We start from the raw sequence: 13849 nt of genomic DNA on the forward strand, positions 1-13849 counted from the left end.
CCTGAGTCTCAACATGAGCAAGACAACATTAGTCAAGAAGGCACAGCAGCTTCTACACTTTCTGATTAGATTAAGGCATGGAAGGCTCCCGGCCCTCATTCGAACAACTTTCTATGTGAGCACCATCGAGAGTGTCCTGTCTGGCTGCATCCTTCATGAGGTACGGAAGCTGCAAGGCATCGGACCACAAGACCCTACAGAGGACAGTAAAAACCACTGAGAGGATCACAGGAATCTCCTTCCTGACTCTCATTTGTGGCACTTACCTGGAAGCATTGTTGAGAATCCCTACCACCCATCCCACAACCCTTTGACCCACTCCTGTCAGAAAAGAGGTACAGGAGTATCAGGACTAAGATTGCCAAACTGGGTAACAGCTTCTTCCCTCAGGCTGTGAGACTAATGAATACTCTGCCACCAATGAGGTCTCATCACTAGGATTACTTTTTACCTGTGCTGCACACTTCATGTGCATTTTGACTTATTTTCTATTAACTTATTTGTGGTAATATTTTGTTCTATGTGCTGTGTGTGATATGTGTGTTGTGGATGCCCCCTGATCTGGAGGGATGTTGTTTCTTTTGGTTGTATATATTGTACAGTCAGATGACAATAAATTTGAACTTGCACTTGGATACCAAATGCAATCTTGAATGTCAATCTCTTACGGACACACACAGGGAAACAAAGAAATACAGTAGAATCCATTAAAAAACCACAGAAAACAAAGTCTGACAAACATTCAATGTGCAAAAGAGTACAAATCATTCAAATGGTAAAAGACAGTAAACAAGTAATACATAAATCCTGGGCCCAACATATTGATGCAATTACAAAGAAAGCACAAGAGCGGCTATGTTTCATTAGGAGTGTGAGCTATCTTTGGTAACACTCACGAGTTTCATTGTCTGGTATGGAGGGCCGCAGCACATGATTGGAAGAAGCTGCAGAAAGTTGTATTCTAATCCAGATCCATCATGGGCACTCGTCTCCCCAGCATCAGAGACACTTTCAAAAGGAGATGCCTCAAAAAGGCAGCATCAGGACCGTCATCACCCAGGACATGCCCTCTTCTCATTGCTACCATCAAGGAGAAGATACAGGAGCCTGAAGACACACACTCAATATTTCAGAAACAGCTTCTTCCCCTTCGTCATCAGATTTCCAAATAGACAATAAACCCAACAAGACTTCCTCAGTGTCTTTTCCTCTCTTTTTGTACTGCTTATTTAATTTATTTTTAAATACACACTAGTTATTGTGATTTATAGTTCTTCGTGTTAATCTGTATTGCAATATGGTATGTATCGGGTGTTCAGAAAGGGGGAGCATCACCGGTGAAGGGGCTGGTCATGTCCATTCCGGGGCGTTCCTTTGGTCCCCACCGGACACTCAGTTCTCACCTGTAGCTTTGCATGTGACAGCAGCCACACCCTGGTACACTGCTACAACAGATGGGCTAAACCAGGTGGTCTCGTATTCCAATGGGATAGGGATGTGCCTATCCTAACATGTGAAATCATTTCTGGCGGACCGGGCTGATGAAATCTAGCAATGGCCAGGAAGTGGTACTACAGTGCTTTGTGGAGAGCAAAGGGCATTGCAGGATATGGAAAGTGTCATGGTCATCCACTGCAGCCAAGGAAGACCCCTGTTTGTCATACTTGTTCGTATCACTGGTCCTGGACTTCTGAGCTGGGGGAGAGAGTGGAACTGTCCCAGTGCAATTGCTTTTCCATTCTTAAAAACTCTCTCGCACAGGTTCTCTGTCATTGTCAGAAACGACGGACATCCACCACAATTGCAATGTACTGCTGATGCAAAATCGTAAATTTCACCAGGTAAGCCAGTGACATTAAACCTGATTCTGATAGAACACGAGCTACAAAGCCATCATGTTAAAGAACAAACAAAACCATGCCCTTTGCACTCAATCTGGGCACGTAGTTTCCTTCTCAATGAGGTGCTGGTAAAGGAGTTTGACAAAATGAAAACAGGCCCTCTGGCCCACTGTGGGCCACTATGCCACTTTACTGGGTGGGAGTCTGTTGCTAAACAGGTTCTAACTAGCATCAGTCACATGCATTTTTATGGCCATTAGACACGATACCATGCTTAGAGCGACCAGTTTGTAAGTAGCATCATTTGTGTGTGTTTGTGTTCAAAAAACAGTGATTTTTGTCACTGATAGTTGGTGAGAAATAAACAGTAAGACTACTTTCTTAACTGCAATTTTAAACATTCACGGTTGGAAATGCCAGCATTGGCCGGGAGTGAAAATGAAATGATTTCACTACTTCACCAAGTTAGGCACTATGAAAATTTGAGGGTATTGGCAATCATCTTGAATGTCACAATGAAATAAGAGAGGGGAGAATAGATACTGAACCACTGGAAAATGATGCTGGAGAGGTAGTAATGGGGGACAAGAAAATAACAGACAAACTGAGTAAGTATTTTGCATCAGTCTTCACTGTGGAAGACATTAACTGTATGCTGGAAGTTCGAGAGTGTCAGGGGGGCAGCTGTTAATAATTGGGCCAAAATGCATTGGTCCCGATGTGTTCCAATTAACCAGACTCCATAGTACATGGGAAGAAACACTGTGAATGCACCCCAGCTAAGGTTCAAATTTATGTATATGTCACCATATGTTACCCTGAGATTCATTTTCTTGTGGGCATTCACAATAGAACAAAGAAATACAATGAAGAGCTACAGTAGGTCAAAGACCAGCTCAGATGCATTACCAGTGCTCATCATGAAAGATGGAACTGGTAAGGAGAGCTGGCAGCAGGTTTTACTTGAGAAATAACAAAGGATAAACTTGACCTCCTCCTCAGCAGTTCTCACTGAAAATGTCCATGGCAGCAGTGGTAAGAGTGCCCACACTGAGGCCATGCTGTGTGGCCTCAGCAATTAGGTCACACCTAATTGTGTGGCCAATTCATCACCTGCAGCCTCTTTAAACCCAGCTCTCATCCACAGTCCCTGTTCACCTGTACGAACCAGCCAGCCTCAACCAGTTGCTCCTAGCCTTCAGTTACCTTGTTGCCTTGTTGTGTTAAGTAACTGTTCTGCCTCGTTTCATGGGCCCCCAGGGCTTGTTATTTTGCAGTTTGCTATTAGTGTTATTAATCACTGCTGAATTGTTTCTGCTGCTCTGTATTTAAGTCAAACCCCCTCTACATTTCCTGATAAATGTCCACTTTCCATGATGGAAAAACTGGGCTCCAAGGACTTGTACAAAATCCTGTACTACGTTAGTGCTGGACTTTGATGGTAAACAAAAGCTTCCTGTCAATTTGCCAAATACATCAAACATTTGATTTTATATACCAGTCTTCTGTAGCCTGGCCCTTTGCCCTTCCCATAGTAATGATTGCCCTCTAACAAAATGGTATCAGTGCTATCCTTTTCTCTGGGCACCTCTGCCTCATCACAGTCCCCTGCCATTCTGGACCCTTTGAGCAGATGGCTGTGTGCAATCCACTAACGGAGTGCCTGCAAAGATGCTAGTATGTGGTCAGTATACAACCCCGAGATTCGTCTGCCACAAAACAAACAAACACCATGGAATCTGTCCAGAGAAAACATCAAGCACCCAACGCAAAGAAAGGAACAGATCACACAAGTGGAAAAAAAGTGAGCGAATAGCACACAGAATATTAAACGTCAAATTGTAGAGCCCTTTCAAACCTTGCAGCATGAGGAAGACTCATGCACCTTCCTCCTGAGGCAGCGAGTGAGTCTCGAGAAGGAGTCCCTGTTAAACACAGGCAGACAGCACTAAACACACACTTGACTTCCATTCTAGTCCTTGCCACGGCTGCAGGGTGCAAACTTACATCATCCTTAGCTGATAAATCTAAAGGAATTCCAACTGAGTAGGTGTAATGTGCGAAGAGGAAGAATCGGGCAGAGGACTTGCTCACTGTTGGTAGACTCAGGTCTGTGGCTACTGACTCTACCCTCACCAACAGGCATCCCAGGGATGACCAGCATTGTCTCCTCCATAATGATCAGAGCATGCATCTCCTTCCTACCATCAGTTTTGTACTAAGAAGGTTTGAAGTGTACCAGTGCAGGGTGGTGAGTTCTCAATCATGCTGATTGTGGTCGAAACACCTGGTAACCATGTGCATGTGAGGTTTGGTCTCCTTGTGAATTGTGATTGAGTGGACTGTTGGAAAGTCGGGTATGATTCTTCATGATGAAGGTTGCTGGTGCTTGCGTTACCAGGGTTGCAAATGAACCACATATTTCTTGGCTAATTGTGCAGCTCATGGGATGGAACTCTTGTAGACACACTTGCTGTCATTGACTACTCAAGTAAGGTGAATTTCTTGCTGAATTGTATCAAGCACTGGAGTATGACTCCTAGTATTCACCTTTACCATTGTTTGTCAGTGTGTCTACAGTGCTTCCTGACCCTTGCTGGATCCAGAAACTCTCTCCTCTTCCATCTCCTCTGATGTCGAGTGCTGCTCCAATGATCTTGGAGCCCACTCTGTCCAATTTTATGTCCTCCTTTAATGTTTCCCAGATTCAGAAACACTTCCTGGGCCTTCGCTTCAACATCCAATGGGCACCTTTGTAGCATGGCAGTTGGCATGATGCTGTTACCACTCAAGGTGTTTCGGAATACAGAGTTCAATGCCGGTGTTGGCAGTAAGTTCTACCTGTGAACACATGGGTTTCCTCCATGTGTTCTGGTTTCCTCCTACAATCAAAATATGTACCAAAGATGTATTTATTTATCTTTAAATAAATCAAATAAATCAGGTAGGCTATAACTGGGCTGTTTTAACAGGGGCCAGCTTATCACAATATTAGACCAGATGAAGCATCAGCCAATGACCACTGTGCATGTTACTTGCAGTACGCAGCGACTATCACGCAAACAGACGACATAGATGATTTGCTGCCTGCAACCTGCTCAATGGGAACAACAAAAGCCTTTTTTTGTGGATGATTGAATTCAGCACCCTAACTCCCTGTACTTCGACCCGAAATATCTTAGCTTTGACCTCACAGACCCCAGCTCAGCTAATGTGCCATTTTGGTTTTCTACATTAGCTATCTTCTGGCCCTCATGAATAACAGTTGACTTTGTACCAATACCCCAATTTAAGGCAACTAAGGACTGTATTGATGTATCTCATTAATTTCACTAAGCCCCACTTAAGCTTGACAAATCAAACTGACTTCAACTGAAGGACTCAGATCCCAGATTGAGTTTCAGAACCAAAAAACTATAAACAAAACTATTCAGTGCCTCTAGTAGCTTTTGTAGAATGTGTTTATAAATAAGTATTTACTCAAGTACTGTACCCTCAAATCTTCCTTTATAAAACCTGAAATTAAAATAAAGCAATTTAACTGAAAAGTATGATTCAATAATGTAAAAGGCTGAATCTAATAGGTCGGAGGATTGAGAGGTGTTTTATATATTTTTTGCATCTCACTTGACAAAGCAACTTCACAGATAATTTCTTGACATGAATTTCAGTTTGAAATATTTGATCAAAACCTTTCTCTTTTGCAAGTGGATACCTTACTCAATATCAATTCTAAGAAGAGTGTAAGATGCAACTAATCCTTTGGGAAGAAGTGCAAAGTGACCCCTAGTAGAAAAGCTAGTTTAGAAATCTACAGTATGCATTGAGATTGACAGTGTTACCAAGAAAAGGATTCAAAACTTACACTGAGGATCACAAGGACTGAGGTGCAACATTAGGTTGTGGGATTTAATTCCTTGACATTGGAGAATTATTTCATCAATCCCAATATTGGAAGCCTTTACAGTTACACCTACCTTCAATTTCCTTTTGACACAATGTACCACAATATATCTGGCAGAATTGATTCTTTGGACAAAGTGCATGTTGCTTGAGGCATTCAAGGTACATTCTTCATTCTTCTTTCATTTTTCCACTAAAGAACAATTCAAAAGGCGGATGAAATATTGCACTCTTCTTTCTTCGAGTTCCAGCTGTGTTTGACATAGCACAATCTGAACATCCCTGAAGATCATCTTGAGTGCACCAGCTGAAAGGAATTCAGTTCCCTAAGCATGAAGCTACTCCGCAGTGCATGGCATCTCTTTGTGAGAGAGTACTGTGGAGGTCCCTGACTCAATACACAATTCTTTTAATTTACATGATTCATATGTAGCAGCATGTTTTGAGGAAGGCAGCTTGTGTGCAAATTTGGCTCTCGGGTGACCAAGGTTTTCCATTGAAGACATGAGAGTGAACCCATGGAATAAAGCAGACTGAAGCTTCGGCATTTCAGAGGGATGTCCCAGAACTGATGAGTTTGACTGAAGGCAGGATGGACGTATCTCATTTTGCCAGCCAGGGAGGTTAACCTTTGCTGTGTACAGTATGTTATATAATCTGGCAGTTTAAAGAAGGCATTCAACTTGATCAAAGTGGACAAGTGCTGTGCAAGCAGAAGTCAAGATTCATGGAGGGTCTGCCCGATTGTGATTGTCTTGGCACTGGGCTTGAGGATGGCTTCACCTGAAGAAGTGACAAACTGACTTTTTTTGTGCTGTTTACAGAAATATTATTGATCCTTACAAAATACTAGTCTATATTTATCTTGAATTACATGGAATAAAGTGGTGATAAAAATGTGAACTCAAAGAAGAAAAGACCATCATGAAAGAGAAATGCTTTCATATAATTCATTCACGACACACGTGGAATAGTTCAAATCTTAGAGACGTTACAAATAACTGAAGCAAATACAAGAATGAAATGGCATTTTTTTTATTTACATACTGATGAAACGTGCGTGCCTAATGTTTGTACTGTGGTAGCTTTTCCAGTGTAACCTTACAGCATCTTTTCAGTGAGTGCCCACTGGTAGCAGACTGTGATCTTGTCATTGTAATGTCAGTCGATGAAATCTGCGGAGCATGGATTATGGACAAAGCAGCGGCATTGGCTGACGTGTGTGCATCATGGCAAGAAATCTGTTGACACATCTGTAAGGAAGGTCCAATGTCTACCTGATATGTTTCTGTTGTTATTGTACTTGAGCTTGTCACTAATAGGGACAAATTACTGGTATGAGTGCCATCTTCAAGTCTTTGTTGTCCCAAGGTTTCTTCCAGTGTGTTTTCCATATGCTCAAGGCGATCATCCAATTGGTTAAACCCAGCTTTCATGGACTCCCGAAGCTCTGTGAAACCTTCCCTGATAGCTGCCTGCAATCCTTCTTTGAGATCTATCAGCCCTTCCTTCAGAACTGATACCAAGTCACTCACTCCATGGGCCACCATACAGGTCTGCACAGTGCCCATTCGGGTGTCTAACACCTCGTTCAGATCAAAGAGAGATCCTTGAATTTCTTCTAATCTTTGATCCATGGACTTGTGAAAGTTCTTCACTGCCCGGTGAATATCCTGTTGGTGCACTAGTACTTTTGCCTTGAAGGCCTGCCCATCATCATCTGTGCCCTCATTATCATGCTCAGGGGCCTCCTCCTTATGACTGCTGCTATCTGCAGCAGGTCTGTCCAGTTCAGCACCTTCCACTGGCACTGCTAATTCCTCTATGCCATTCTCTTGTGCAGGTGATCTAACCCGTGTTTGAGAAGAAGGTGAAATAGGAGCGGTGCTGGTAAGCGCAATTTGGGCACTGGGTGAAACAGATGTTGTTGCCGACTCAGATGTTGTTGGGTAGCCAGCTGCCTCTGAAATCGGTGGCGAGTTCTGACTTGTAGCTGAAGCAGAGAGTCCCGAGATATCTGTGAAAAGAACAGAAAGAAATTAGTGACACTTTGCCTTCAGAATCTTAAGTCCTCATAAATGAACATATTTGTAAATCTCTCAAAAATATCTAAACTTTTTATATAAATTATTTGTTATCTTTGGTATAGGATGCATTGCATTTGTTAACATAACTCATTTATAGTACAGAACACAATGACAATTACTTACCAGAGTATGCAGAGGCAATTCCTGGATCATGCAGGGTGTCAGTAGGCAAGAACTGGAGGAGCTTTTCTTTTCACCTTGTTAATACTTTATGGCTGTGGTCCTTCACTACTTCCACTTCAAATTAATCTGTTGAAGATCACATTTTTCCCTTTGCTATACTTTAGGTAATGGTGAAACATTTTCAGCTAACCTGGCAGATTTTAATTGATTTGTACTTGCAATCCTCCTGAAATTTAGGATTATACTACCCTTTGTTGGTGATACATATTATTAAACTTCCACCTCTCAACACTTCTGCCAAAACATAACTTCTTATTGTAAACTTTGATTTACTCACTGCTTAACCATTTTTCACCCAGACATGATATATATAAACATATGAATCCAGTGCAGGTATTGGCCACTCACTGCCTGTTCGGCCAATTAAAAAACATCTCAATAATCTGAACTCTGCACTCCTGTCTTCCCATAACAACTTCTCGTCCTTTGGCTTAGCTGGTATTTATTTATCACTACCTTAAAAATATACAAGAGTACTTCCTCCTTTTCCTTTGTGGAAAAGACTTCCAAAGACACACAAATTTCTGATAGAATATTTCAACTCATCTCTCCCTTAAATGGGTAACCTTTTTTATAAATAATGACCCTTGTTTCCAGATACTATGGAATCATACATTCCTTGTGTTCCCTGTCAACGCCTCTCATGATTGTAACTTCAGCACCATCTTTCCTCATGACACAACCCTCTATCTGCTGCATCCGAGTATCAACATCCTCCTTAAGATAAGAAGAGATTTCTGTACATAGCTCTCTAGAGGAAATTATAGCCATGTCCCACTTAGAGGTGGTATAATCTCATCCATTTCAGACTCCCTTCCCCCAGCAATAAACAATAACACTCTGTTAGTGCCTCTAAACCCTTACAAAGCCAGCACAGTAACCTTTTGCAGATCATGCACTTGGGTATCAGATTTCTTTATGTCCCAGAGCTCTATGACTTGTCACTATTTAGACAAAGTGCTCCATTTTTAAATTTGTATTTGTCAAAACAAACACTTCTACTTTTTCTACATTACACCCCATGGCCTAATCTTTGCCCACTTAGCCTACCTACGTCCCCCGCTTTACGAATGTTCGCTTTACGCCACTTCACTTTCACTAAAGACCTACATTAGTAACTTGTTTTCGCATTACAAAGAGGACTTTCACTTTTACGAAAATTTTTCCAATGTAAATTAATGGTTCTTCGCTTTACGCCATTTCAGCTTAAGAAACGTTTCATAGGAACGCTCTTCCTTTGTAAATGGGGGACACACCTGTATCCATTTCCCGCTTCCTTATGCACTCTTCACAGCTTATCACCCTCCCTATTTTTGCATCATCAGCAAATTTAGCAACCATACTTCCACGCCTTAAGTCATTTGGATAAACTGTAAAGAGTCAAGGCCCAAGCAGTGATCCCTTTGGTACACCAATCGCTACAGAAAAAGAATCAGTTATGTCTATCCATTTCCTGCTACAGTAAGCAGCCATTCTTCTATTTACACCAAAATGGTATTTCATACACCATACACCTTCATTTTTTCCCAACAACTTCTGACATGCCAAGTCTTTAAATGCCTTATTGAAATCTATAATTCTTCCTGTGCCAGCTATTAAGGTTCAGAAGCATTTGCTGCTTTTCAGTCTAATGGAATCTTCTCTGAATCTAGAGAACTAAGTAAAATTAAAACCAATGATTCAAATACTGTACTTTTTAAAAGTCTTAGTAGTAGGCAGCCATTGATCCCAGGTTATTATGGGTTTGCACCTCTGGTGGACAGTGTTCTCTCCAGGGCCCAAGCCTGGGTGGGAAGATTTGAAGAACCAGCTGTTGCCCATGCAGTGGGTTCCCCCTCTCCACGTTACTGATGTAGTCCAAGGGAAGGACAAGCACTGATACAGCTTGGCACCAGTGTCATTGCAGAGGCTGCCAGAGAGTAAACAACATCAAACTGCCTTAGGGACCCCGGCTGCAGATTTCTTCCTCAGGGTTTACTCCTTAAGTCTTTCCATTGGGTGGGTGTGGCTGCAAGGCAGCTGAGGATTAAAATCAGAGTTTTCCTTCTCCTAGGCGGGCTGCCGTCCAAGACTGATGAGCCCCACCTGCCAGGTAAAAAGTCTTAAGCACATATATATAGCTAGGGCATCTAAGACTTTTGCACAGTACTGTATTTGTCAAAGTCGATTGGAGCGAGAGTTTGGAATTCCAGCAGGAGCAAAGGATGTTGGGATTGGTGAAGGTGGAGTGCCGCAGGAGAGGTATGGACCAGGTAGTAGAGAAGAGTGCCAAGGGTCCGGATGTGCTGTGGGCGCAGACCTGTGACCAGGCAAGGTCATGTGATTCCAAACAATTGGTTTATTGGTCATTACAGAACGTCTCTCAAGTGCTTCCCGCTTCTTCCTCTCTCCCTTCCCCTTTCCTAACCATGCTTCCTGTCATCCTGCCCTTATCCCATGCTCAGTCCACAAAAGAGACCCATATCAGAATCAGGTTTATCATAACTCACATATGTCATGAAATTTGTTTTTTTGTGGCAGCAGTACAGTGCAATACATAAAATAACTACAGTATTGTAAAAATTCCTTGGCACCCTAATTATATAAATCTGCCTAAGACTTTTGCACAGTACTGTATCACAGTATCACTTCTTTGGAAACCGTATGATGAAATCCACAAGGATCTGAAGACCTGTCAGTCCACAGTTCCATCAACTTGCTCAGTACCTGCCTTGAAGATTGTAGTTTCCCTTCCTTTGCACTTCCCAATTTACAACTCGTTCTATGATATTACTTCCATTATTAACAAGCACAGATTTCATGTTGTCTCACTGTGCTTGTTTGTAGGCGCTGTGATGTGAATGACATATCATCATTCTCTGCTAATGGATGGCTTGGGGGAGGTAAAGAGAACACATTTCCTGCTTCTCTTTCTCCCATGGACCACTCTCCTCTCCTATCAGATTCCCTCTTCTCCAGCCCTTTACCTTTCCCACCTACCTGGGAAATCACTTTCACCAATCACCTTCCCCTCCCCCCTCCTTTTTATTCTGGCATCTTCTCCCTTCATTTCTAGTCCTCATGAATCGTATAGGTTCAAAACATCGACTGTTTATCCATCTCCATCGAATTTGCCTGACCTACTAAGTTCCTCCAGCATTTTGTGTGAGTTGCTCCAGATTTCCCGCATCTCCAGAATCTCTTGTGTTTATATTTTCTTAAATGTTTATTAAACATCCTATGTTGTCCACACTCTTCATGAACCTTGTTCCTCTTTAAATCTTGTTTTTTTTGAGGGGGGAGTTGGGGATAAACTAATGAACTATCTCACATGATCTGTGTCCCTGGTGATCTGTTTTGTGAATTTCAATTTAGGGTCAATTCATGGAAGGGGGAAAAACAGTTATTAACTGGTAATTGAATTTTCTGCAATATGTTCTAAATTAGAAACTTGCTCTAGTTTAATGAGTGATAGCCAGGGTTGATAATTTCCCACAGATAGTCCACATGAGTCCCGAGGAATGCCATTTTCATGGACATCATAGAGCAGCTTCCTCTTTGCAGCTCTGTCTAAAGGCCCAATCTAAATTGCAATGTGCCAGAAATGGAAGATGGGGTTGTTGATGGGAAAGGTCATTTCTTAATGACAAATTCTTTCAAACTAGTTTCCCTTAACCTGTAGCAAGAAAGAAAGCTATCTCCAACACCTTGGGATCTCATTTTGAATCCAAATTGCTTTTAAATAGAAGAATATCATGGACTCTTTCAGTATAAAGTTCAACCTTCTCAATGAAGTTTTTAAGAAGCATGAAGTCAACTTAATAAAACTGCAAATTAAGCAAAAAGGCACTAAAATAATAATCTTACTCAGCTCTGATGTAATAAACTAGCCAAGTTGAATAGTCATACATGAATATAAGTACTTGAACAAATATAAGGTACAAGAATTATGGATCGACAGATGAAGAGAATTTGTAACATGTAACCTGGATGCAGTGGACTGAATGATCCCTTTCTGTGCTGTAAATGTCTATGATTTCAAGAGTGCCTTTCTGAAACAGAGTGAAAGTAATTAGTGAGGTTGGTGCAAGCAATCACTGCTGGGAGCAGATTTTCCCCCAATGTGTGTGCATGGGCCCAAATTGTACAAAATTAAAAATTAACACAGGGCCCTTTATTTACATGTTCCCATGCAGCATGTTTCTCAGGTAAACAATTGATAGACATTAGTGTCAATCACAAACGAGAAAATCTGATGATGCTGGAAATTCAAGCAACACACACAAAATGCTGGAGGAACTCAGCAGGCCAGGTAGCATCTATGGAAAAGAGTATTGTCAATATTTTGGCCTGAGATCCTTCAGTGGGTCCTGGTGAAAGGTTTTGGCCCAAAACATCAACAATCCTCTTTTTTATAGATACTACCTGGCATTAGTGTCAAAGCCACTTGGCAATATTTTTAAACAAAATATTCTTTATTCGAAAATAAAATTATGTACAATAAACCATTCAATGTCTCTCAATCCTTTACAAATGGTTCCATTACGGTCTTTACATTTCCACATTTTTAGCCACCTAGGTGGCACTCTGTTATTTCATATTTACATGCTCTTGTTGAGGGGTGCCCCCCCGCCCCCCCACCCCTCAACTCCCGCGGGAGAAGAACCCTAAACTGTGGTCCTTCCCCACCGGGCCCTTGCGGTGGCTGCACCGAGTTTCAGCACCTCACACCTGATGACCTGGTTCTTGCCCGTTATCGAAAGGGAGCGCCCTCCCCACAGTCCCAGTTTCTTTTTGACCAAAGCAGTCCGCTCCTGCCAGTTCCTGTTGCACACGTCAGCCCCTCCAAACCAGATCCCCAACACCTTCAGGTGATCAGCCCTGATGGTGAAGGGGTCACTGGATTGGTCAGACCAGTTGCCGAAGAGCATGGCTTCACTCTTCGTGTGGTTGACCCTGGCCCCCGACGCCTGCTCGAACTGTTCGCAGATGCCGATCAGCCTGCGAACTGACCTCGGATCAGAGCAGAAGACGGTGAAGTCATCCATGTACAGGGAGGTTTTGACTTGGGTCCCTCCACTGCCTGGCAGCTTCACCCCTCTTATGCCCCCATCCCTCCTGATGGCTTCGGCAAAGGGTTCTATGCAGCACACGAACAAGACAGGGGAGAGAGGGCAGCCCTGCCTGACTCCAGACCTGATGGGGAAGCTGTCTGTTTCCCACCCATTGACCTGGACTGCGCTACAGATGTCCGTGTAGAGCAGTTTGATCCAATTCCGGATTCTCCCCCCAAATCCCATTTTGGAGAGTACATCCACCATGTACGTGTGCAATATCCTGTCGAAGGCTTTCTCCTGGTCCAAGCTGACCAGGCAGGCGTCCACCCCCCTGTCCTGCACGTAGGCGATGGTGTCCCTCAGCAGTGCGAGGCTGTCTGAGATCTTCCTGCCCGGTACAGCACAGGTTTGGTCCGGATGGATCACCTGCTCCAGTGCAGACTTGACCCTGTTGGCGATAGACTTGGACAGGATCTTGTAGTCCACATTCAGGAGTGAGATGGGCCTCCAGTTTCTAATGTCTTCCCTCTCCCCCTTCTGCCTGTAGATGAGGGTGATGATGCCCTTCCTCATGGGTTCTGACATGCTGCCTGCCAGCAGCGTAGCGTTGTACACTTCCAGTAGGTCGGAGCCCATCTGGTTCCACAGAGCCGAATACACTTGGCAATATTCTCACTGTAAGCCAATTAGACCATAAGATCATAAGACAAAGGAGCCAGAATTGGGCCATTTGGCCCAACGAGTCTGATCCACCATTAAATCATGGTTATTTATGATCTCTCTCAACCCCATTCTCCTG

General features: G+C 42.9%; 1 protein-coding gene across 4 annotated transcripts in view; it reads right to left on the reverse strand.

Moving 5' to 3' along the window:
* Positions 1–13849, reverse strand: part of lhfpl4a (LHFPL tetraspan subfamily member 4a) — a 329956-nt gene that overhangs the window by 45734 nt on the left and 270373 nt on the right. Inside the window, exon 4 of one of the 4 annotated variants that reach the window (XM_073072851.1) lies at positions 7459–7761. The exons of the other annotated variants lie outside the window; for them this stretch is intronic. Within the exon in view, the coding sequence (XP_072928952.1) occupies positions 7567–7761 (195 nt within the window). The 3' untranslated portion in view covers positions 7459–7566. Of the gene's footprint in view, positions 1–7458; positions 7762–13849 lie in introns of those variants that run through there. 4 annotated transcript variants of the gene reach the window in all.

The sequence above is a fragment of the Hemitrygon akajei genome, chromosome 19 (genome assembly GCF_048418815.1).
Source record: "Hemitrygon akajei chromosome 19, sHemAka1.3, whole genome shotgun sequence".
Classification (NCBI taxonomy): Eukaryota; Metazoa; Chordata; class Chondrichthyes; order Myliobatiformes; family Dasyatidae; genus Hemitrygon; species Hemitrygon akajei.